Here is a 26228-nt window from a genome sequence, read left to right on the forward strand (position 1 = left end):
TGTCATTTGAATGCCCAGACAAGGTGGGACAGTCCTTATAATTTTTTTTCTGATTCACATGAAAGTCTATCAGATATGCTAGGCTTGTAGGCCAAAATTGGATATCCCAATGTTACAGAGGAACCTTGGGTAACTGTCCAGGCAGCCAGCTCTTTCTGTCATTTCTTACATTTTTTGGAAGTCACTTGCTTTTACTTCCTACTTATGCAGGCATTATTATTTACTTTTTAGGTCTTTGATAGAATTTAAGACTAGACAGCTATAATTTACTTTATTATGATAAAGAATAAGTTAGAAGTAAAACTTTTAGACTCACCAAGATAAGATAGATAATGGAAGGTTTTCTCTGTTTTTGTCAAATATGAAGACTAGATATTGTAACTGTAATTCTAGCTTGATAACTATTTTGTTATTTGTAACTTTTCTATGCCTTCCGTTTTGATTAGACAGAGTGGGAAATGCTGTGGGAGGAACCTTTCGTATGCTGTAAATGTGTGTTGCTATCATTGATTGATAATAAAATCTGATTTGACCTGTAGCCAGGCAAAATAAAGCCAGGTGGGAAAGTCAAACAGAGAGACAGGGAGAAGGAAGGGTGGAGTCTGGAGATACTGGCCAGCTGCCCATGACATAAGATGCCAAAGAACCAGTAAGCCACATGCCATGTGGTGATACATAGATCAGTAGAAGTGGGTTAATTAAAACATAAGAGCTCAAAGCCGGGCGGTGGTGGTGCACGCCTTTAATCCCAGCACTCGGGAGGCAGAGGCAGGCGGATCTATGTGAGTTCGAGGCCAGCCTGGGCTACCAAGTGAGTTCCAGGAAAAGGCGCAAAGCTACACAAAGAAACCCTGTCTCGAAAAAACCAAAAAAAAAAAACAAAAAACATAAGAGCTCATTAGTTATAAGCCTGAGCCATTGATCAAAGATTTGTAAGTAATATAAGCCTCTGCATCACAATTTAGGAAGCAACGGTATAATTGGGTGAACAGGACAGAAAGTTCTGCTTCCATTTACAATCTATTGAATACCTGAAATTGGAATCCCCAGGCTGTGTACCTCCAGATTGTTGCAATCTCCAGATTAATAGGGGTCATTCCAAAAACCCAGCTTTCCACTGTACCCTATCTCAGGGTCAACACATCTGATGTAGCTGGATCTGATATAAGTTATCTATGATAATTTGAAAACAAGAGACTGAATTTATGGGTATCTGTGTAACTGTGGCATAATAAAACAAATAGGATAATATTCCTTCTATTTTATTTCATGGAATAATTAATGTGGGTTATAGATCTATTTAAATTGTTTATGTGATGTTGATTGAGCTTTGGTGAGTGGTACCTAACAAGAAAATCACCCATTTATTTTAGAATTTCCAATTTGAGGGAGTAAATGTTTTTAAAGTATTTCCTTATGGTTATTTGGCTTTCCTTGTTGTCTATTGTCATGCCCACCATTTCATTTTTGATTTTACTAATTAGAATATTCTCTCTGTGTCTCTTAATTAGTTTGGATAAGGGTTTGTCTGTTTGTTGATTTTCTCAAAGAACCAGGTATGTTTCATTGATAACATTTTTCCTTGTTTCTATTTTGTTAAAGTTGACCCTCAATTTGATGCTTTCTTCCTGTCCTTTCTTTATACTCCTCTTTGGTATGCTTACTGATTTTTGTTCTAGTGCTCTCATGTGTGCTGTTTAGTTGCTACCATTAATCTCTTCATTTTTCCCCCTTTTATGTAGGCATTCAGTGCTATGAAGTTTCCTCACATCACATTCATTTTACTCTTTAAGTTTTGGTTTGTTGTGTTTTCATTTCCCCTGACTTCTAGAAAGTCTTTAATTTCATTTTTATCTCTTTCTTGTCCCATTTTCTTCAGTAGAGTTTTGTTCAGGTTCTATGAGTTTTTAGGATTTCTTTTTTATATCCAGTTCTAATCCATGGTGGCCTGATAAGATACAAGGAGTCCTTTCAATTTTCTTGTATCTGTTGAGATTTGAATTATGCCCAAGTTTGTCATCAGCTTTGGAGAAAATTTCATGTGGTACTGAAAAGAAGATATATTTTTTTTCTTTGAGTGGAATGTTCTGTGGTATATATTTGGTTTATATGGTTTATAAAATCGATTAGCTATAATATTTCTCTGTTTGGTTTTTGTCTGTATGATATATCCATTGGTGCAAGTGGGTTATTGAAGTCTACCACTATAAAGCCCTGTGTGAGAGTCAATGTGTCATTTAATCTGTGGAAGTGTTTCTTTTACAAAAGTGGATGACCTTGTGTTTGGGGCATAGATATTAATAATTGAAATGTCATATTGGTGGTTTTCCCTTGATAAATAAAAAGGCTTCTTCCCTATCACTTTTGATTAATTTTTGTTTGAAGTCCATTTTGGTAGGTAATAAAATGGCTATACAAGCCTGCTTCTTAGTTCCAATTGCTTTAAATATGTTTTCCCCAGCCTTTCCCTTTTAGTAATCTCCATCCTTGATGTTGAAGTATGTTTCTTATATGTGGTGGAAGTTTGGATATTATTTTTTAATCCATACTCTTTATATGTGTCTTCATTGGGGAATGGAGGCCATTGATATTGAGATATCAGGAATAATGATTATTAATTCCTGTTATTATGTTTTTATTGGTGGTGGTATGTGTATGAGAGTTTGTTATTTTGTGTTTTCTTTTGGTTTTGCTGATGTGAGATTATTTATTTACTGTTTTTTCATGTGTTTAGTTAGCTGGCTTGGTTTGGATTTTTTTCTGTAGGGTTGAATTTGTACATAGATATTGTTTAAATTTCACTTTTTCATAGCATACCTTATTTTCTTCATTTATTGTAATACAAAATTTTCTGGTTATATGAATATGAGATGGCATCTGTGTTTACTTAGAGCCTGCATCACATGTGTCCAAGACCTTATAGTTTTAGAATCTCCATTGAGAAGAGAGGTGTAATTCTCATAGGTCTGCCTTCATAGGTTATTTGGTCTTTTCCCTTTGCAGCTTTTAATATTTTTGTTGTTGTTGTTTTGTATGTTTAGAGATTTGGTTAATATGTGACAAGGACACATTCTTTTCTGAATCAATTTATTTGCTGTTTTGCTTGCTCCTTTGTACCTTCATCAGCTCCTACTTTAACTTTGGAAAATTTTATTATATGATTTTATTGAAAATATTTTTTGACATTTGTCCTGGTTTTTTTTTTCTCTTTCTTCTATTCTGTCATTCATAGGTTTGGTCTCTGCATAATGTCCCAGATTTTCTGGTTGTTTTGCATCAAGTAATTTTTATATTTGACATTTTTTGACTGATGTATTCAATTCTTCTATTGTATCCCCAGTTCCTGAGATTTTTCTCTTCCATCTCTTTATTCTATTGGTGAACCTTGGCATTGTACTTCCTGTTTGTATTCCTAAAATTTTTCATATCTGGCATTGCTTCAGTTTCTGTCTTCTTTGTTGTTTCTATTTCCATTTTTAGGTCTTAAGCAATTTTATTTGTTCCCTTCAACTATTTGTTTGTTAAGTTGTTTATTGGTTTACTTCAATTGTTTGTTTTTTCCTTGTTTTCTTTGAGGAATATATTGATTTCCTCTAATTGTCCTTGCTTTCATGAGTTTATTTAAGGAATTTACTCATTTTCTTTTTAAGGATGTCTATCATCTCCATATAGTTTGTTTTAAGGTCTTTTTCTTGTATTTCTGCTATGTTAGAATATTCAGGGCCTGTTGTGATAGTATTGCTGAATTCTGTTGGTGCCATGTTGCTCTGACTGTTATTATATTCCTATCCTTGGCACCTGTGTTTTGGGTGATTATAGGTCTAGGTGCTTGATTCTAACTTCATCTTGGTTGGATTGGAATTTTGTTTCTGGGTTTCTGTTTGTTCTCTGGAGTTTCAGAGTATGTGTTTATTGAGTGTTGCTTTTTGTCCTGGCCTTTTTGGCTGTTGTGTTCAAGAGAGAAGGCTTGGTGTTGTTGGAAGCTGGGGGAAAATAAATGTAGGAGAGCTGATATTAGACATCCACATGAGACATGAGAGGGAAGAGGGGACGATGCCTCTGGTGTTCTACTCCAGTGATAGGGGCAATTTTTAAAATACAGTCTAGGGTAAGAGATATTGTGTTAGATCTACAGGCATCTTAACTGGTCTTCTGGAAGGTGTAGCAAATAATTGAACAGGGGGTGTCTGCCCCAGTTCAGTGATTTGACTTTTAGATATGAAGTGAGTAGGGAAGAGTAGGTGGGGATGGTTTTTGGAATCCACAGGAGACATAGAAAGTGAGAGGAAAAGCTGCAGCTGGAATTCTATTTCAGCACTTGGGGCAACCTTGAGTATTAGGTCTTGGGTAACAGAGAGTGGGGAAAGCCTGTAGATAGGCTACCTGATCCCATACCCAATATCTTAATACTGATTCATTGGGTTCCTAGAGAACATTCATTTATTCATTTCATTATTTAGGTTTCTGTTGTGGTTAATCTGTAAAGGACTTTTAATTTACTGGATAAAAAGTACTATGTGGGCTGTGCACGTCACTCAGCAATATTCTTCTTGGGGGACTTCAGATACCAGCACCCAATTTGGGAGGCTAATAACTATCTGATATCCCCAGATCCAGGGGATCTGATATGTTCTTTGCTGTGTCACCTATACACATGGAAAATATGCTTTTTTATGCATACAAATATATACATAAAATGTGGCTAGATTCATTTGCAAAAGCCCTTATGACTTGTAAAACAGTTAGAGGAAATTGGGTTGCTTTAGGTATATAATAGAAATCATACAATATTTATTTGAAAAGCTATTATCTTTCATTTGTATTGAAAATATTCTGTTTTCTCACTCTGATTCAGACTTACATTCAATCTTCAATCATAGGAAAGAAAATTGTTTCTAAATGATCTAATAGATATCCTTTTCTTTATCAAAAGAGAATGAGATAATTTTAGTAGCCAAAACTATTTTCAACAGTGTAGAAATATCAGGCTCCAAGGAAATCTATCTAATTTAGTTGGAAGAGTCCTTCTAACCCAACCAATTTTCTATTATTGGGGGAAATAACTGGAGTGAACAGGGTGAGTGGTGGTCAGTGTTTTCTTTGATTTTGATTTTCATTAGAATGTAATATTTCTTGTTCAAGTGACAATATTGTATTTGTATATCTGCTTTCTGTCTCCTTTTATCAGTGGTACTATCTATGTTCTATGATTATTTTTATTAGCTATAATCTAGTTACATTGTTTATCTGGAAAATGAGGAACCTTCACCTATTTTTATTTTCTGGAAAACTAATACATTATGTTAGGAGTTCCTTCAATTTATTGGTTTGGTGACTTTCTGTGGAGAAACAAATTTTAGTTTCCTTTTCTTGCTTTTAGAAACCAGTATTTCTCCATTTTTTAAGCATATCTGTGTTTCTATTTGTTATTATCATCAATATTTGCATTTTTGTTATCTAGGTTATTAATGTAGTTGATACATTGTTTTTTGTCTGTCAAATCTTCTCATATATTACAGTCTTTGTGTCCTAATTACTTCCAGATGTCAACAATTCAGATTCTACAGTCACATTTGTGAACATCAGTTGAGGATGTGCCCCATGGCTGGTTGCTAAGTCTTTGAGAGATTTTGTTGATTGATGATTGATGGGTGATTGCCCTTCCACTGAGTGTGCAATATCTGTTAGAAAGTTGGCCTGCACTGGGTAACAGAGTAAACCAAGCATAAAACAGTGACCATGTAAGAGAGAAAGCCAGGAAATGAAGATTCCTCATGGTTTTTTCCTTCAGTTGCTAGATTGAATTTGTATCCTAAGCTCCATCACAATTATGGATTGTGATCTGGCAGAATGAGCCAAATAAGCACATTCTTTACCTGAGTTGCTTTTGTTTAGAGAATTGAATCAGAGCAAGAAAAAAGCAAGTTAAAACAGAATGTGCTAAACCAAAAGTGATTTTTGTCATTCAATGGACTGACAATGATGACTTTTGAAGGAATGTTGAAGATAACAAAATTTAGATGAGAAAAGCTGCACACAGTGATTAATTGGTTATTCTTGTAGTACTTGGAATATAGTACTGTTGAAGGTACTGTGAACAGTGTAGGTAGAGGACAAAAGATTTCAGTGGGAATTTGTGTGATATTTTGGCAACTAATCTTTCTTATTATGCCATGTCCCAAAGAAATTGAGTAAGGCAGAATTTTAAAAAAATAGGGCTGATTTCTTAGGTGGAATATTTACTCTCTTTGATGGCTATTACTTATGATTCATTCAGGACTACAGTGGAAAAAAATCAAAAAGTGAACTATAAATGTATGAAAAGTCTATGGGTTGTAGAGAAAAATAGGACTATTCATTTTCAGATGACAGTCAAATGCTGAACAGAGACAGGAATTTTCAGGAAGATTATCAACACTGAAAAGAAGGCCTTTACTCTACATTGGAAGCCTAGCAAGTTGCCCTAAGGGTAAGAAGCCATCCTTCTGTGCTGTCAGTTAAGAGAGGGGTTAGACAAAGTGATTCCCACTCCCAGGAAGGAACTTCATATGAGTCAAGCATGGTAGGGAACCATCAGAACTTAGAAGCCAAATTGGAGGAATCATTGATGTTGAACTGGTTCTGGAAACCAGAATGATGTAAAATTTAATATCATACATTGTTAGCCTAGGTTTTCAGGTCAGCACTGTTGTAGGCATCTGTGTTTGGTATGGTAAGATCCCCAGTGAGAAGGCTGTGAGAGTTCATTGCAGGATACTATGAGGATGAAGCCTGGGTTGCATTTTGAGACAATAAGTGTTCAGATAGTTAAGTTATGAGACATCTTTCATGGACAGCTGCATATATGGAGTGGAAGTAACCAAAGAGAGATTTGTATGGGAAGTTGTGGGATGAGAGCCCTCTAAGCCCTTTGAAAATGGAGCCCCATGTTCTGACTCAGTATTACTAGATTTAATGGTTGCCCTGCTTGGTTTCATTCTTCCCTTTTTACAATTTTTCCTCACTGTCTCAGTTCCTCTCCTGTGGAATGGGAATGGGTTTTCGGTGCCATTTATATGTTGCAAAGATTTAAATTGTTTTCTGATTTTATAAGATGACACAGTCAAGAATTTGTCTTGAATGTCAAAAGAGACTTTGGACATTTGAACAGTGTAGCTGCTGTTGCAGACAATGAGTATCATTGAGGTGACTAAATGCATATCCTTCATGGATAATCCTGAGCCTATATAACCTAGGTCAGAATCTAGTCAAGTGAATGAAAAGCTCCCACATAGTATGAGGTATTTCAACATGTGTCTCTCCTTGTCAGCTTTTTTTGGAGGGGTGTTTGTGGAACCTTAAGTAGAAGGAACCTCTCTAGATAAAATATCTGATTGGAGGGTATGATATGTGTTTTTATAGCCTCAACTCATTTCCTTTTCTATGTTTCTACTATGTTGTGTATGAAATGAATCAGGCAACTTCCTTCTTGTGCTGTCATGGCTTCACCACCATTATTTATGGTATTACTAAATCATATCAGATACAATTGAACAAATTGGTATTCAATGCTAAGCCATTTTTACTATCCTGATTTTTTTTAATTTTGCTGGGTTTTTTTTTGTTGTTTGTTTGTTTGTTTCTGGTGACAAACTTTGTCTGGGTAGCCCTGACTGTCCTAAACATATTTCTGTTCACAAGGCTGGCCTAGAATTCAGAGATTCATCTGACTCTTTCTCCAACTTGCTAAGATTAAAGTTTGGCCAACATTCCATGTGTGTGTGTGTGTGTGTATATATATATATATATATATATATATATATATATATATATATATATATATATATATATATATATATATATACTATTGGTGATGGGTCTACTGTCAACATTTTTGTATATGTCAAGCATGTGCTGTTTTGCTGAGCTTTACGCCCAGCTTGAATTTTGAAATTTGCCAGAGGATTTCATTCTGTTTCCCAGGATGGCAGTATTTGTAGATGTAATTCTAAATGGTCTTATTAAATAAGAAACAGAGAGCCAAATGCAGAATTAAAAGTGCAGAGATCAGAGAGCATTAGCCAAGAGCTAAGACCACCTTCTCACCACTCCTGCTGCTGCTGTCCTACCGCTGAGAGAGAGAGAGACCTACTTCCTCTGTGTCTGCATTTTTATTGCCTTTCTCTTCTGCCTTCTCATTGGCTCTCAACCCAACCACGCAACTTTCTTGTCACTGCCTGTCTATACAGACCTCCAGGTCTCTATGGTTGGTACTTAGTTTAAAGGTGTGTACGACCATGCTATGTCCTTGAATACACAGACTTTGCCTGCCATGTGATTGGATTAAGGGCATGTGCCACCACTGCCAGATTTCTGCTTAAAGGCTATAACCTCTGATCCCCAGGCAATTTTATTTACTAACCTACAAATAAAATCACATTTCAGCATAAATAAAATATCACCATAAGTATTCCTGACAGTAATAGTGCCTGGGACTTCTCAGTCATTAAATTACAGGTGTGTGACATTCTTTCTGCTTATTCTGTTTATTTTGATTTTTTAATAAATATGATTCTCTTTACTATATACATTGATATGTACCTCACATGTGTCTGACCCTCAAAGTAGTCAAAAGAAGGTCTTAGAATTCATGAGCTTGGAATAATGAACAGGTGTGTGATCCCCCATTTAAGTACTGGCAATTGAACCCAACTATCTGCAAGACCAGCAAGAGCTCTTAATTTCTGAGTCATTTGTCCTGCCCTGTGTTGATTGTTTATAATCAATAGTGATATTGCCAAAGTTATCATCTGCATATTTGTAACTGTTTAAATAAACAGTTCATCTTAGTAAGATTTATTAAAGTACAGTTTAAACTGCAGCAATGCAGGTTTCTGGAAGATGAATATAGAACTGGAGTGAATGCCTAATTCTTTGAAGCAAGTTCAGAAAAAAAAGTCTCTGAGTGTATCCTATCTTTGTTGTACATTTCATTGATGTTTGCAGTGCAGACAGGTTCTTCATATTTACTTTTTCTGTCCAGGAACTGATTGCATAGACTAAGCTAACTTTCAACTCAAAAGCATATATATCTGCCTCTGCTTTCTGAGTTCTGGGATTAAAGGCATGAGCCAATATACCAAGCTTACTGATCATTTTTGTACTTAGTAATTATTCATACAATTTCTCTGATGTGTACTCAGTACTGCTGATGTGTTTGATTGTCTCTCTATGTCTGTTAATAGGCATTTCTCTTGCAAGCTAATATCCCGTTCAAAGCATTCAGAAATAATATAGGTAAACCTCCTATTCTGTATCATTCTAAAATAAGTTGATGGTTATATTGTAATGTCTGGGTTATAGAGTAAGTGTGGGAAGCACCAGAATTATATGACTACATTGTCAAAGAAGCATGCATTTACAATGTTGTCAGTGTCATGCTTTTTGTTTTATACATATGTATGGCATACTTATATATGGCATATTTTAGGATGCCGTGAAATATGATGTACGTGTCAATTTCACTGAAGAGGAGTGGGCATTCCTGGATCCTTCACAGGAATATCTCATTGAAGATGATATGCTGGAGACGTATATGAACCTCACTGGTCTAGGTAAATGCAACAACTGTTCCTTAGTTATTGATGTTTTTTGGTAATTCTGATTAAGAATAAGGAAGAGTGAGGTGACTAAATCAGGCATGGTTTTAAGGATCACTGAAGATAGAAACTCAAATTTTGCCCAATTTCCTGTAATATTTCATACATTTCCTCATCCTGTATTTTAGGATACACTTGGGAAGATTTTGAATTTGAAGAACGTTGTCAAAGTTTTCAAAGTCATGAAAGGTAATTTTCATGTACAAGCTGATACAAATGTTCTCCTGAGTATATTTTAATGTATCTTGAAGTTGTAAACAAATGCAGCAGTGTAAGTAATCACAGCTCAAAATACATTCATGGCCATTAAATGTTCACTATCCATATACCTGAAAGATCATTAAGTGAATTGTATGGTAGGTCATTCTTTGTAGAAGGAATAAAATGAATCAATACCTTAACAGAAATCAGCATTTGAATCATAGATCTGTCAGAGCTATGCTGTGGAATTGTTGCTTCATTTAGTTTCATATCACTCATATTACCAAAGGTCTACACATTGAATTTGTGTTAAGTGAATGTCCAAAAACTTTCTAATAAACAAATAGTCCATGGTAAAGCCAGTGTTACTCTCTAGTTGTTCTGACTCTGCTAAGTTTAGTGAGTTGGGTTGTTAGAGTCAAGAGTTAAGGGGGGATTGTTGTGGAGAAGGCTTAAACTCTATACCACATATCTGTGAGGAACAAAATGTCAAGCTGTGTGGAGGTATTATACATATGCTTTATTTGTTATTCTTCATTTACTAGGTATATCATGTGTCACTCTGTATACAAGCCATAAGAACATAGGGATATAGAAAGAAACAATGTATCCATTTCTATCTCAGAACAATTAAAATTTCTGTAGTAGTGCCATGTTGAGTAGACAAACTTAATGTGATTCAAGTTTACATGTAATTGGTTTTCCAGCATAATTGGGAATACATCAGTAAACAAATTGAAGAAAAGCTCTGTGAGTAGTGAGAATGTGTAATCTTCTGTCTGTCCTGGTTCATTTTGCAAATGTAGTAGGATTCCCAGTATAGGAAAATGTAATTATGAAATAAGTGTGATAATGGTCTGAATTCCTCCAGTTCTTTTTATCTATGTAAAAAATCTCATTGAGAAAAAAGATTACATAAAAGTGAGTCATATAATGAAGGCTCTTAACAGCACAGGCATCTATGTGCAAAATATTTCTTAATTAAGGGGAACAGCAAAAGTGTAAGCAAAGAGACAAAGACTTATGATCTGATTCCTCTTTACATGTACAGCAAATTATAAAATTTATTCATACAGAAATAATTATGTAACCATGTATTGACTGTGGTAAAGCTTTTACATTATCAAATTATCCTTGCAGGAATGAAAGAACACATACTGGAGAGAAACCATATGAATGTAAGGAATATGATAAAGCTTTCGACCAAAACAGTGTTCTTCAAAGTGATGAAAGAACATATACTGGTGAGAAACCCTATGAATGTAAGGAATATGGTAAAGCTTTTGATGAAAACAGTGTTCTTCAAAGTGATGAAAGAACACATACTGGTGAGAAACCCTATGGATGTAAGGAATATGGTAAAGCTTTTGATGAAAATAGTGTTCTTCAAAGTGATGAAAGAACACATACTGGTGAGAAACCCTATGAATGTAAGAACTTTGGTAAAGCTTTTGATCAAAATGGTGTTCTTCAAAGTGATGAAAGAACACATACTGGAGAGAAACCCTATGAATGTAAGGAATATGGTAAAGCTTTTGAACAAAATGATGTTCTTCAAAGTGATGAAAGAACACATACTGGTGAGAAACCCTATGAATGTAAGGAATATGGTAAAGCTTTTGATCAAAACAGTGTTTTTCAAAGTGATGAAAGAACACATACTGGTGAGAAAACTTATGAATGTAAGGAATATGGTAAAGCTTTTGATCAAAATGGTGTTCTTCAAAGTGATGAAAGAACACATACTGGAGAGAAACCCTATGAATGTAAGGAATATGGTAAAGCTTTTGATCAAAACGATGTTCTTCAAAGTGATGAAAGAACACATACTGGTGAGAAACCCTATGAATGTAAGGAATATGGTAAAGCTTTTGATCAAAACAGTGTTTTTCAAAGTGATGAAAGAACACATACTGGTGAGAAAACTTATGAATGTAAGGAATATGGTAAAGCTTTTGATCAAAATGGTGTTCTTCAAAGTGATGAAAGAACACATACTGGAGAGAAACCCTATGAATGTAAGGAATATGGTAAAGCTTTTGATCAAAACGATGTTCTTCAAAGTGATAAAAGAACACATACTGGAGAGAAACCCTATGAATGTAAGGAATATGGTAAAGCTTTTGATCAAAACAGTGTTTTTCAAAGTGATGAAAGAACACATACTGGTGAGAAAACTTATGAATGTAAGGAATATGGTAAAGCTTTTGATCAAAATGGTGTTCTTCAAAGTGATGAAAAAACACATACTGGAGAGAAACTCTGTGAATGTAAGGAATATGGTAAAGCTTTTGATAAAAACAGTGTTATTCAAAGTGATGAAAGAACACATACTGGAGAGAAACCCTATGAATATAAGGAATATGATAAAGCTTTTGATCAAAACAGTGTTCTTCAAAGTGATGAAAGAACACATACTGGAGAGAAACGCTATGAGTGTAAGGAATATGGTGAAGCTTTTGATCAAAACAGTGTTCTTCAAAGTGATGAAAGAACACATACTGGTGAGAAACCCTATGAATGTAAGGAATATGGTGAAGCTTTTGATCAAAACAGTGTTCTTCAAAGTGATGAAACAACACATACTGGAGAGAAACCGTATGCATGTAACCAATGTAGTAAGGCCTTTGTACGTCACAGTCATCTTCAAAGGCATACAAGAACACATAGTGGAGAGAAACCCTATGAATGTAACCAGTGTGGTAAAACCTTTGCTCAAAACAGTGTTCTTCATAGTCATGAAAGAACACATACAGGAGAGAAACCACATGAATGTAATCAATGTAGTAAAGCCTTTTTACGTCATAGTCATCTTCAAAGGCATAAAAGAACACATATTAGAGAGAAACCCTTTGAATGTAAGGAATGTGGTAAAACCTTTGCTCAAAACAGTGTTCTTCAAAGTCATGAAAGAACACATACAGGAGAGAAACCCTATGAATGTAATCAATGTAGTAAAGCCTTTTTACGTCATAGTCATCTTCAAAGGCATAAAAGAACACATACTAGAGAGAAACCCTTTGAATGTAAGGAATGTGGTAAAACCTTTGCTCAAAACAGTGTTCTTCAAAGTCATGAAAGAACACATACAGGAGAGAAACCCTATGAATGTAATCAATGTAGTAAAGCCTTTGTACGTCATAGTCATCTTCAAAGGCATAAAAGAACACATTCTAGAGAGAAACCCTTTGAATGTAAGGAGTGTGGTAAAGCCTTTTCTCAAAACAGTGTTCTTCAAAGTCATAAAAGAACACATACTGGAGAGAAACCCTATGAATGTAATCAATGTAATAAAGCCTTTGCACATTACAGTCATCTTCAAAGGCATAAAAGAACACATACTGGAGAGAAACCCTATGAATGTAAGGAATGTGGTAAAGCCTTTTCTCAAAACAGTGTTCTTCAAAGTCATGAAAGAACACATACAGGAGAGAAATCATATGAATGTAACCAATGTAGTAAAGCCTTTGCACGTCACAGTCATCTTCAAAGGCATAAAAGAACACATACTGGAGAGAAACCCTATGAATGTAATCAGTGTGGAAAAACCTTTGCTCAAAACAGTGTTCTTCAAAGTCATGAAAGAATACATACTGGAGAAAAATCATATGAATGTAGTGTGTGTAGTAAAGCCTTTGTACGTCACAGTCATCTTCAAAGGCATAAAAGAACACATACTGGAGAGAAACCCTATGAATGTAATCAGTGTGGTAAAGCCTTTGCTGAAAACAGTGTTCTTCAAAGTCATGAAAGAACACATACTGGAGAGAAACCATACGCATGTAACCAATGTAGTAAAACCTTTGTACGTCACAGTCATCTTCGAAGGCATAAAAGAACACATACTGGAGAGAAACCCTATGAATGTAGCCAATGTGGTAAAGCCTTTGCTCAAAAGAGTGTTCTTCAAAGTCATGAAAAAACACATACAGGAGAGAAACCATATGAATGTAATCAATGTACTAAAGCCTTTACACATCATAGTCATCTTCAAAGGCATGAAAGAACACATACTGGAGATACACCCTTTGAATGTTACCAATGTGGTAAAGCCTTTGCTCAAAACAGTGATCTTCAAAGTCATGAAAGAACACATACTGGAAAGAAACCCTTTGAGTGCAATCAATGTAGTAAAGCCTTTTTACGACATAGTCATCTTCAAAGGCATACAAGAACACATACTGGAGAGAAACCCTATGAATGTCACCAGTGTGGTAAAGCCTTTTCTCAAAACAGTGTTCTTCAAAGTCATGAAAGAACACATACTGGAGAGAAACCCTATGAATGTAATCAATGTAGTAAAGCCTTTGTACGTCATAGTCATCTTCAAAGGCATAAAAGAACACATACTAGAGAAACCCTATGAATGTAATCAGTGTGGTAAAGCATTTTCTCAAAACAATGTTCTTCAAAGTCATGAAAGAACACTTACTGGAGAGAAACTCTATGAATGTAACCAATGTAATAAAGCCTTTGTACATCACAGTCCTCTTCAAAGGCCTAAAAAAACGCATACCAGAGAGAAACCTTTGAATGTTAACAATGTGGTAAAGCCTTTTCTCAAAACAGTGTTCTTCAAAGTCATGAAAGGACACATACTGAAGAGAAATCCTCTGAATGTAATCAATATAGTAAAGCCTTTATACATCACAGTCATCTTCAAAGACATGAAAGAACACATACTGGAGAGAAACTGTTTTAATGTAACCAATGTGGTAAAGCCTTTCCTTTTTACAGTTATCTTCAATTGCTTAAAAGAACACATACTGGAGAGACACCCTTTGAATGCAGCCAATGTATTAAAGCCTTTGCATTTCACACTCATCTTCATAGGCATACAAGAACACATACTGGAAAGAAATCCTATGAATGTAACCAATGTGGTAAAGTCTTTTATCAAAACTGTTCTTAAAAGTCATGAAAGAACACATACTAGAGAGAAACCATATGCATGTAATCAATGTAGTAAAGCCTTTGTGTGTCACAATCATCTTCCAAGTCATGAAAGAACACATACTGGAGAGAAACCCTATGAATGTAATCAATGTGGCAAAGCCCTTTGCACACCACAATAATCTTAAAATACATTAAAGAACACATACTGGAAAGTAATTTTACAAGAGTAATACTATTATAATGTAATTGGTATTTTAAAGTCTGTGAATATAACATTAGATTTTGAGGATCTAAAACAAACTCATACCAAAGGAAATGTGACTATAAAGGATTTTGTGAAATCTTCAGCCAACACACTTACATTCACTTACACAATTTTTTCTTGAGAGAAAAATCTCACAGGTGTCAAAGATCTCTTCAAGCATTATGATATAACTCTCTATTTGGTTTATACCTGCAAATTGACATGATCAAAAGGACTAAGGATCAAAAGAATTTAAATGATATGGTAACTCTTTTAGAATTTATACTTCTAATTTAGAATTAAAACTTCATGAATGTGTACTAATTCATTTCTGTTGCTGTGATATGACATCATGTCATTGTGAACATAAAAAAGTGTTTAATTTGCCCTTGGCTCCAGAGCAATACAGGATCAGCATGGAAGTGGCATGGATACAAGTGTCAGACATGGCAGCTAAAGTAGGAAACTGAAAATTCACATCCTTAATCTGCCACATAAATCATAAAATGTAAATTGGAAATTGCACACACTCAGGCCAACCCCCAGTGACATATTTCATCCAGCAGGACAATATTTCCTAAATTTTCCCCAGTAATACCATAGACTGAGAATGATTGATTTCGCTGATGTCAAGCCTACATGCTTGCTTTCTGTTACATGAACCAATACACGATGGAGAGAAACTCTATAAGCCTTCAGATGCCTCAAGACCTTTTTGACTAGAATTACAAGAGAAAAACATTCATAAGTAAAAATTAGTTAAAGATTTGTTTTAATTTTAATTACATATTGTCAGTCTGTACTTGCACATGTGTATTCTGCTTCAAAAGAAGGTTAGACCCTTGGAACTTCTTATAGTGGAAATTACTGCAAGTTTTCAAAACTTTGACTTTGGTCCTAGGAATGAGTTTGTTTTAAGATGTTGACCATGTCTCTAGCCCTGTAAATATTTTAGAGCTTTTTTTTAATGTCACATTGATATAAGGAAATAAGAAAGAACTAGTACAAGGAAAAACCATCTTCATGTAAACATTTGGTAAAACTTTAGACATCACAGTTGTCTTCAGTTTCAAGAAAAAGAAACTTGCAATGTCCCTTTTTCCTTGCAGTAAGTAAATTATTATACATGTTCACTAAAGACTGATAAGAAGATCACATTATGGCTTCTATTTTGCAACATTTGAGGTATATATAGAATTGACTATATGTATGGCAAATCCATTTAGTGAAGTTTATTATGTGGTCCTTATACTCCTAGTGGCTTTTGTTCATGTTCTATTGTGCTTCACTTCATGAGAAGTATTTTTCTGCTGCAATGTATATAATAATGGCCATCATCTATTTGGCCTATTTGTATTTAAATATCATGCAGCAAATGACTGTAATTTTCAAGTAAGGGTATCTATGCAAGGGTGGTTGATTTTTGTTCCTGATTTTATTTTCCATATTTTTAAATAAATTCCCTGGAAATGCTGTTTGTTATCCTGCCTACCTTAGACATCAGTAATTAGTCTGGTTGATATTTCAACTCCTATTCCTCATGTATCGGTCTCCTAAGTACAATTCTAAGTGTAGATGATGTACTCTCAACATTTTTTGTTTTGTGAAAACATTTTAACAATGTTAATGTTAAAATACTTAATAAAGAATATAAAATAAAATTAAATACCTCATGTGTGTATATGGTGATATTTTATTTGTATTAAAATGTTATTTGTATGTTAATAAATAAAGTTGCCTGGGGATCAGAGCTATCAGCAAGCCATAGGAAAGCAGGGCAGTGGTGGCATACACGTGTAATCTGCCTACGCTTGGTAGGCAAAGCTAGGTAAGTCTCTGTGTGTTCAGGGATACAGCCAGAATTGGATACACATGCCTTTAATCTCAATATCAATCATGGAAAACCTGGAGGCCTATACAGACAGGCTGTGAGGAGGCGGTCATGTGGTTGGGTTTACAACCAATGAGAAGGCAGGACAGGAACTCTATATAAAGACTTTAACACAGGGGTAGTGCTGGTTCGGAGAGGTAGGATCACTGCAGGAGGAAGGGTAAGGTTTTAGCTCTTAGCTCTGACCTCTTGGCTTTCTTCTTTGCATTGGTTCTGTGTTTCTTATTTAATAAGAAGGTTGGTTACATCTACATTTGGAGCCCAATGTGACAAAAATCCATTAAAAACCACTTGGCTTGGCTTGGCTGCAGGACCGGTTTCCAGCCTGGGTGGCCCGTCTGCCTAGCTCGGGTCCAGGCCTGACTGACCCACAGCTTGAGCTACTTGCAACTGCTACAAACAACTCAGGCCTGCCCTGCCGAACAGGGCCCCTGCCTGTAAAGCCAAGGCTTGACTCGGCTCAAGCAGCTATGCTTTCTCTCTATATATATTTCTCTCTCTCTCTCTCTCTCTCTCTCTCTCTCTCTCTCTCTTCCTCTCTCTTTCTCTCTGGATTCACACCTTGAACACCAGGTGGCTGTTTTGAAATTCCCTGGGATTCTACTGTTCTACGCAGACTTGGTAAGTCAATTAACATATCTATTTAAAAGAGAATTTTTTCTACATTAAAAAAATGGGCTTTATGTGTACATTGGAAGAAAATTGGGCTTTGTTTGAAATTTTAGGCACTCTGACAATGGAACAACTATATGAAAAGATTAATATTGATCAAATTATTCAGTTTATTACTTTTCTTATCCTCATTTTACTTTTTCAAGAGATAGTCAATTTAAGTGCCAGGATAATAGTCTTAGAAAAACTTGTTAAACTGGTAAAAAAGAATTATAGAGAAATTCAAATTCAGACAGAAGAAATAAACTGTAAAGTTGTTTCAAAATTGGATCATAAGGTTATAGAAAGAAAGCCAGTTTTCACACAGTCACCCTTAATTTATCCGATAGCCATGCAGGAGCTACCTGATGAAGAGAATGAACAAAATACTTGGGTTCCAGTTAAAATGTTAGACTTATGAGGATTTAAGGAGACAATAGCATCTTATGGCATGCACTCCCCATATGTAAAGCAAATGTTAAACAACTAGTCAACTTGTAATAGGATTCTAACAAAGGACTGGCAGGATTTGGCACAGGCTGTTCTTGAACCCAGACAAAATCTCCAGTGGAAATGTGGTTCAATAATGAGGCTAAAAATATAGAAAAACAATGGAGGGATAACGGAATACAAGTCTGCCAGGATCAGCTTATTGGAGAAGGCCAATATGCTTCAGTACAAACACAATGTCCATATGATGTCCAAACCTTAGTTCTATGTTGAACGGCAGCTTTGAATGCATGGGACAGAGTTGAAGAACCAGGAGAAAAAAACTGAGTCATTTACAAAGGTTATACAGGGCCCAAAAGAATCTTTCACAGATTTCTTACAAAGATTGACTTCAGCAGTACAAAAAATGGTCCCGAATTCAGAGGCTAGTCAGATAATAATTGAATCTTTGGCCTTTGAGAATGCAAATGCAGCATGCAAAAGAATAATCAGGCCATTAAAGGCAAGATCTGCACCTTGGGAAGATTGGATTAGAGACACAGTTAATGTTGAGGCTTATGACCATGATGATATGTGGGTAGGAAAAGCAATTTCAAAAGGTTTGAGAAATGTTAGATGTTTTGGATGTGGATAGCAAGGACATTTGAAAAGGGATTGTAAACAGGTCATTCCTAGAAATAATGTTTCTTCAAGGAACACTGGCAACAGAATGCCCCTTCCTTCTGGAGTATGCAGAAGGTGTGGTAAGGGAAAACACTGGACCAACAAATGTAGATCAGCAAGGGACAGACAGGGAAATCCTTTGCCTCGAGCTTCGGAAAACTCCCAGAGGGGCCTCAGGCAGGCCCCCACAGTAAATCCAGTTCAAACCTTTCCTGCAGTTGTAGAGGAAACCCCTACTCAAAGCAACTAAATAACCAAATGTCTATTGGAATAAATCATGTTGGTCGAGATGATGAAACAGAGAAAATAGGATATTCAGGAAAAAACATAAAGAAAATTTTTTGCAAACTTCTATTAATGAACAAAGACCAAAACTAATAATAAAAATAAATGGTGTTTTGTTGTCTGGTCTGGTAGACACAGGTGCTGACATTACCATAATTGTACCAGAATTTTGGCATCCAACTTGGCCTCTTCAGGAGGTAAATGTTCAACTGTTAGGAATTGGGACATTATCTCATGTGAAACAAAGTGCAAGATGGCTTGAATGTATAGGTCCAGAAGGACAGAAAGGAAAATTAAAACCATATATGGCTAACATAGCTATGAATCTGTGGGGTCGAGACTTGTTACAACAATGGAATACTCAGATTAATATCCCTCCAATCTCAGAAACAAATCAAAAAATATTTCTGAGAGAAATATTAGAAGATATTATTCTAATGAGTGCTCACCAGCCATCCATGTCATACAAGAACAGGGCACAACAACTGATAATCTTCCAAAAACAACAACAATTCTATCTTTAAAATGGTCAACAGACAAGCCTGTATGGGTTCAGCAATGGCCTTTAACAACAGAAAAACTTCAGGCTTTAGAAGAGCTGATGGAAGAACAGTTAAATGCTCATCATATTGAAGAATCAACCAGCCTTGGGAATTCTCCTGTATTTGTTATTAAAAAGAAATCTGGCAAATGGAGAATGGTAACAGACCTTAGAGCAATTAGCAAAGCAATTCAGCCAATGGGCTCTTTACAATCTGGAATTCCTTTGCCTACTCTGTTACCAAAAGGATGGCCTCTCATAGTTAATGATTTAAAAGATTGTTTCTTTTCAATATCCTTACAAGAAAAAGACAGACAAAGATATGTTTCACAGTGACTACTTATAATAATTCTCAACCGGTTAAAAGATTTCAATGGAGGGTTCTCCCACAGGGAATGTTGAATAGCCCAACTTTGTGCCAATATTTTGTACAACAACCAGTAGAAGTGGTATGTAAAAAATTTCCTAAATCTATAATTTATCATTATATGGATGATATTTTATTAGCTGACTCAAACGCAGATACTTTAGAAAGAATGTTTGAAGAACTAAAGAAAATTTTGCCTTGCTGGGGATTACAAATTGCTCCTGAAAAGATACAAAGAGGAGATTCTATTAATTATTTAGAATATAAAATAGAACTTCAATAAATTAGACCTCAAAAGGTGCAAATTAGGAGAGATAGACTACAGACTCTTAATGACTTTCAAAGATTATTTGGAGACATTTCTCATCTAAGTACTATTGTTGGGGTAAAATATGATGAACTGAATAATTTGTTTAAAACCTTAGAAGGTGACAAGGACTTGAATAGTCCAAGAGAATTATCACCTGAAGCTGAGAAAGAATTGGCCTTGGTAGAAAAGAAAGTACATGAAGGGCACGTAGATCGTATTGATCCAAAACTGGATTGCATTTTGGTTATTTTACCTTCTAGGCATTCTCCAACAGGAATATTAATGCAAAAGGAAGATATTATATTGCATTGGATATTTTTACCAAATAAACCAAATAAAAAATTAAAAACTTATGTGGAAAAAATCTCTGACTTGATTTGGAAAGGAAAATTGAGACTTCGTCAATTAGCAGGAATAGAACCAGCAGAAATTGTCGTACCTTTAACTAAGGAGGATATTGAAAAATTGTGGATAGAAAATGAAGCTTGGCAAAAAGCTTGTAGTAATTTTTTGGGAGAAATTAAGAGCAAATATCCCAAAAGCCATAGAATTGATCTTATAAAGAGAGCTGATTGGATCTTGCCTCAATTTGTGAGGAAAAAACTCATATCTGGAGTTCGTACATTTTATACAGATGCCAACAAACAAGGAAAGGCAGGTTACAAATCAGAAAATTTAAGTAAAGTGGTTCAAAGTCCTTATAATTCAGTTCAAAAATCAGAATTGTATGCTATTCTGTTGGTATTAATGGATTTTTCAGAACCTCTCAACATAGTAACTGACTCTCAGTATGCTGAAAGAGTAGTATTACATATTGAGACTGCAGAATTTATCCCTGATGCTTCAGAATTAACTTCACTATTTATTCAATTACAAGATACAATCAGAAAAAGGAGTCATCCTTTATATATAACTCACATCCGATCCCATACTGGTCTGCCAGGCCCTCTAGCACAAGGTAATGATGAGATTGATAAATTATTGATAGGAAATGTGCTGGAGGCCTCAGAATTTCATAAAAAACATCATGTCAATAGTAAAGTTTTAAAAAAGGATTTTTCCATAACCTGGCAACAAGCCAAAGAAATAGTAAAGAAATGTCCTACTTGTTCCTTCTACAGTCAAACACCATTACCAGCAGGATGTAACCCAAAGGGTACTCAGAGGAATGAAATCTGGCAGATGGACGTGTTTCACTTTGCAGAATTTGGAAAATTGAAATATGTACACCACATTATTGATGCTTATTCAGGATTTCAATGGGCAACTGCTTTGAGTTCCGAAAAAGCTGATTTTGTAATAACTCACTTGTAGAAGTTACGGCTGTCATGGGTATACCTGCACAAATCAAAACTGATAATGCTCCATCATATGTCTCTGTTAAAATGAAACAGTTTTTTGCATATTATAATATAAAGCATATTACAGGCATACCACATAATCCTACAGGTCAAGCAGTTATAGAAAGATCAAACAGAACACTAAAGGATATGCTAAATAAACAAAAAGGAGTAACAAAACCCCCCAGAAATAGACTACATAATGCTCTGTTAACTTTGAATTTTCTCAATGCCAATGAGAAAGGAACAACAGCTGCAGAGAGACATTGGATAATAGAAAAAAACTACAGAATTAAATCAACCTATATACTTTAAGGATGTGCTGACCTCAGAATGGAAACCAGGATATGTGTTACATTGGGAATAGGTTTTGCTTTTATTTCTACAGGAGAAGATAAGCTGTAGGTACCATCAAAATTGATAAAGGTTCGATTTGAACAAGAGAGTCCTCTTAATTAGAGGAGGTGATAGTTCATCAACTATCATGAACATCCAATTTAAACTAACTTATACTAGTAACATATGCCTTTTCATTTAATCAGATAATAACTTGCCAAAAAGGAACATCCCCAAAAAACCTTGGGGAAAGGTTTTTGTTTTTGTCTTTTAGGAAAATGAAGGTTAAGGAATTTGAAGAACACTGGACAAATGAGACAACTGAAGAAAAGGGACAAATCGTCTATCCTAAGAAACAGTGAAATGGCATATGGGTATGTTATCTAAAAAATGTTATGTCTTCCTAAATGTTTGTTTCTGCCTTTCTTTAAAGGTTTAACACTATTGGTCTTCTAATAGTCCTAGTTTAATTAAAATTTAAAGCTGACTTTGGAGGTGGAGAATGGCTCTCTCCTTCTTTAAACTCAAGAAGCATGTTGTTAAAAGGAAAATGCAAACTCCCTGTGTCATGCCAGAAGAAAAGAGCCATCTTCTGCTATGGGACAGGAGAAAAGCCAAATTAATTAAGGGACTATTCTATTACTAATTTCAACTCTTTGATTATATTCTGATTCTTTAAACTTTTCTTAAAGTATGAATTTTATATCAAAATTTACAAGATTTATATATATATATATGTATATACATTTTAAACTTTGTTAAGATATAAATGGTCATATAGAGTACTAACTAATTCTAAAAAGCCGCATATATAGTCTTTGCGTTCGAGTCTCTTATCAGTTTTTTACAGGAAATCACGGTCAGGCCTAACATCAACTGAAGTCTCCAGGAAGAAGATGGGGCCCCACAACAACAACAAGTCCACATGGACAATAATAACATCACTAAGCTGACAAACATCATCTACAGATCAGCTTTGAACTACAAAGTGCTCAGAGCAATTTTGAGAGAGCTAGCTGAGATGATCCAGTCTCAAAGACTACTTGAATAAGGATTTGAGATAAACCCTGAACTTTGGCATTTTACACAGACTGGATAATGAAGGATATAGTTACCTTTCCTAGAATTTGACAATTAACCTAAAATTTTTCTTTCAGTATAAAGATACCTTCGCCCATACCCAGCAGGAAGCAATTTCAAGAATATGACGCCCACATTCCCAAAGAGGTGGTGTGGGGTGGGTGGTTTTTTTGGTCTTTTAATGGGTTTTTTTTGTCTGGGATAATTTTCATTGATTGGGGGGGTTGATTACAAGTTGTTGTCAAGGGTTAGGAAAAGGGCTAAGCAAAGGAGATTAGATTTAAGGTTCTTATTTAAAAAGAAGAAGAAAGAAAGAAAAGAAATGAAAAAAATGTAAATACATTGGATTGGATTGTTTTATATTGTATACAAATTATGTATATTGAAATTGATATTGTTAGAAAATGCTATATGTATATTTCTAATTGTACCATTCATTTAACAATGTAATGCAATTTTCTGATCCTTGAATGTTGTTATTACCAACTATTAGGATATAAAGAAATGAAAGTTAGTAGTTAGACATTATAATAGAACTTGTAGTTATATTAGGTATGTTTTCAAGATTGAGCAGATATATTTTAGACAGGTCATCTTCAAACCCTTCAGAGATCTACAGAATATGGCATTTAAAATGTTTTAATAACTTAGAAAATTTTTCTTTTTTGTTATGATTATGAGACATGTTGGCTCCTGGCAGTACCAATCTACTTCAGAAAAAATATGGGCATTGAAAAAACTGCTATTGAAGTTAACTTTCATTGTGGCAAAAGTTAGACACTGGACAACAAAGTATCCTCGAATCAACTGCTGACAAACAGGACAGACGGGACATGAAACAAAGGACTACTAATTCTTGTCAAAACAAGTGTGGTTATGGCTTTATCAAAAGGCATCTTCTGAGGCCAGGACAATATGGCACCATCCCTGAAGTGACCTTCACACTCCAGGAAAGGTACAGTGCCCTTTTCTTTGAAGGCATCTTAACAGGCAGTGGGCCGATGGCTTCTGATGTGCAATGGGAAGGTAGTTGAAACAGTTATTCTTGAAGAGTAATTAAGCTCACACCTCTCAACAGTAGAATGGCATTTAATAGAAGTCTGTGGAGAAGAATGGGATGCTGAGAAGAAGCCACATACACATATAGCCAAGAAGAATGGACAGCTGAATTCAGAAAACATCAACAATTTCCAGAATTTAAAATCCTGAATCATGACATGACACTATTGGAATTCAGGTGTTTCTGGTATATAGACTGCTTTCACCCAATGTGAGGTTGAACTGTTGACCTTATGTACATCCTACTTCACAAATGAGTCTGTCAGATATGCTAAGCCTATAGGCTGAAGATGATGCCCCAACACTGCAGAGAAACCTCAGATGATTGTCCAGGCAGCTGGCTGTTTCTGTCAACTCACAATTTTTTGGAAGTTGCTTACATATACTTCCTGTTTTTATTTTTTTGTTAGCTAATATTATTTCCTTCTTGGGTCTCTGAGGGAGTTGAAGATTAGTTATAGTTGAAGATTAATTAGGATAGAAAGTGAATTAGATACAATAGAATAGATAATGGAATTATTTTCTCTGAATTTGTCAAATACAAATGAACTAGACATTGCTTAGGTATTTATTACTTGTATATATTGTATATAGTTATTGTACTTTTGTATATAGTTTTTCTTATGTTAGTTATAAGTTTTTTCTTTTTTTCCTTTTTATTAAAATAGAAAAGGGGAAATATGGTGATATTTTATTTGTATTAAAATGTTATTTGTATGTTAATAAATAAAGTTGCCCGGGGGTCAGAGCTATTAGCAAGCCATAAGAAAGCAGGGCAGTGGTGGCATACACTTGTAATCTGCCTATGCTTGGTAGGCAGAGCTAGGTAAGTCTCTGTGTATTCAGAGATACAGCCAGTATTGGATACACATGGCTTTAATCTCAATACTAATCATGGAAAACCTGGAGGCCTATACAGACAGGCCGTGAGGAGGTGGTCATGTGGTTGGGTTTACAACCAATGAGAAGGCAGGACAGGAACTCTATATAAAGACTTTAACACAGGGGTAGTGCTGGTTCAGAGAGGTAGGACCACTGCAGGAGGAAGGGTAAGGTTTTAGCTCTTAGCTCTGACCTCTTGGCTTTCTTCTTTGCATTGGTTCTGTGTTTCTTATTTAATAAGAAGGTTGGTTACATCTACATGAGTATGCAAAAACATTTTATTATATGTATTTCTTCATCTTTAAGGTTTTCTTTGTATTTTTCTCAGAAATTGTTTCTTTCTTTTTTGTTTAGAGCACTTTATTCTTTGTTTCAGGCTTTTCTCACACAATGTAATTGAGAATAGCTTTCATCATTTAATTCTGACTCTGCTGTTGAGGGCTGTGAAGATAGTCCTGTTGTTTCTTCTAGTCTGGGTTGTAACCAGTCAGTGAGAAAGAAAAATAGACCAATGAATGAGTGTTCTCCAAACTCTGGTATTTTTGGAAACTTACAATTGAAGAGGGACTCCCAGATATGAGGCAATGGGTTGGCTCCCCTGCATAATGAGTATGTAATAGAATGTGGTCACAAAAAAAAACCCTTTGCTTTTAATGAGGTAAAGGATATGCTCTAGGAGAGGGAAAGAATATCTACTAAAGTACAATCTTTCTTGACTAGGGCCTTCTTGGCTGGGAATAGAGAGCTGAAAGTACTGAGGTTTCTGAATCATTTGATCTATTTTCTCACAGTAATGTAGCTGCTGATATTCTGACATTCACCTGGGTGGCCCTTGCCAATGAAGTTCTCTAGGAAGGGTTAGCAATCAGTACTAGTGGCAGATAACTTGCAGGTTCTTTCCAGGATTCTCTCCTACTTCTATGGTAGTGAGTTGTAAGGAATACCACAAGCTATAGTATGGGGATTGTAGGGTGTTCAGAACAGGTCTGTTGATCTGTTATTTCTGCTAGGATGTGGATGTATTACACAATGGAATATTATATTACTCAGTGATAAAAATCAATTATATCATGAAATTTCAGGCAAATCGATGGAACTAGAAAAAAAATCATCCCGAGTGAGGTAACCCAGACTGAAAGAGGCACACATCATATGTTCTCACTCGTAAGTGGATATTGGAGTTAAAGTAAAGGATAAACAGGCTAAAATCCACAATCACAGAGAAGCTAAGTAACAAGAATGAGCCTAAGTGGGGAATGCATTGAGAACCCTAGCAAGGGAACATAGATAAGATCTGCCAGTTAAAGTGGGAGTGTTCTGGAGAGGGAAATGACTGGGGATGAGAACATGAGGGAATGGGATTGTTGCGTTGGGGGAGGGACAGGAAGTGAGAG

At 35.4% G+C, this 26228-nt stretch overlaps 1 protein-coding gene across 1 annotated transcript in view; it reads left to right on the forward strand.

Moving 5' to 3' along the window:
* The window catches only part of LOC128120196 (zinc finger protein 431-like), a 32024-nt gene extending 17110 nt beyond the window's left edge, over window positions 1–14914 (forward strand). The window contains exons 2-6 of the mRNA XM_052753891.1: window positions 9470–9593; window positions 9767–9827; window positions 11148–11706; window positions 12463–14171; window positions 14839–14914. Coding sequence (XP_052609851.1) covers window positions 9470–9593; window positions 9767–9827; window positions 11148–11706; window positions 12463–14171; window positions 14839–14914 — 2529 coding nt within the window. The remainder of the gene's footprint in view (window positions 1–9469; window positions 9594–9766; window positions 9828–11147; window positions 11707–12462; window positions 14172–14838) is intronic.
* Window positions 14915–26228: the final 11314 nt, after the last annotated feature.

This window comes from Peromyscus californicus, unplaced genomic scaffold, assembly GCF_007827085.1.
Source record: "Peromyscus californicus insignis strain IS unplaced genomic scaffold, ASM782708v3 Scaffold_27__1_contigs__length_724164, whole genome shotgun sequence".
In the NCBI taxonomy this organism is placed as follows: Eukaryota; Metazoa; Chordata; class Mammalia; order Rodentia; family Cricetidae; genus Peromyscus; species Peromyscus californicus.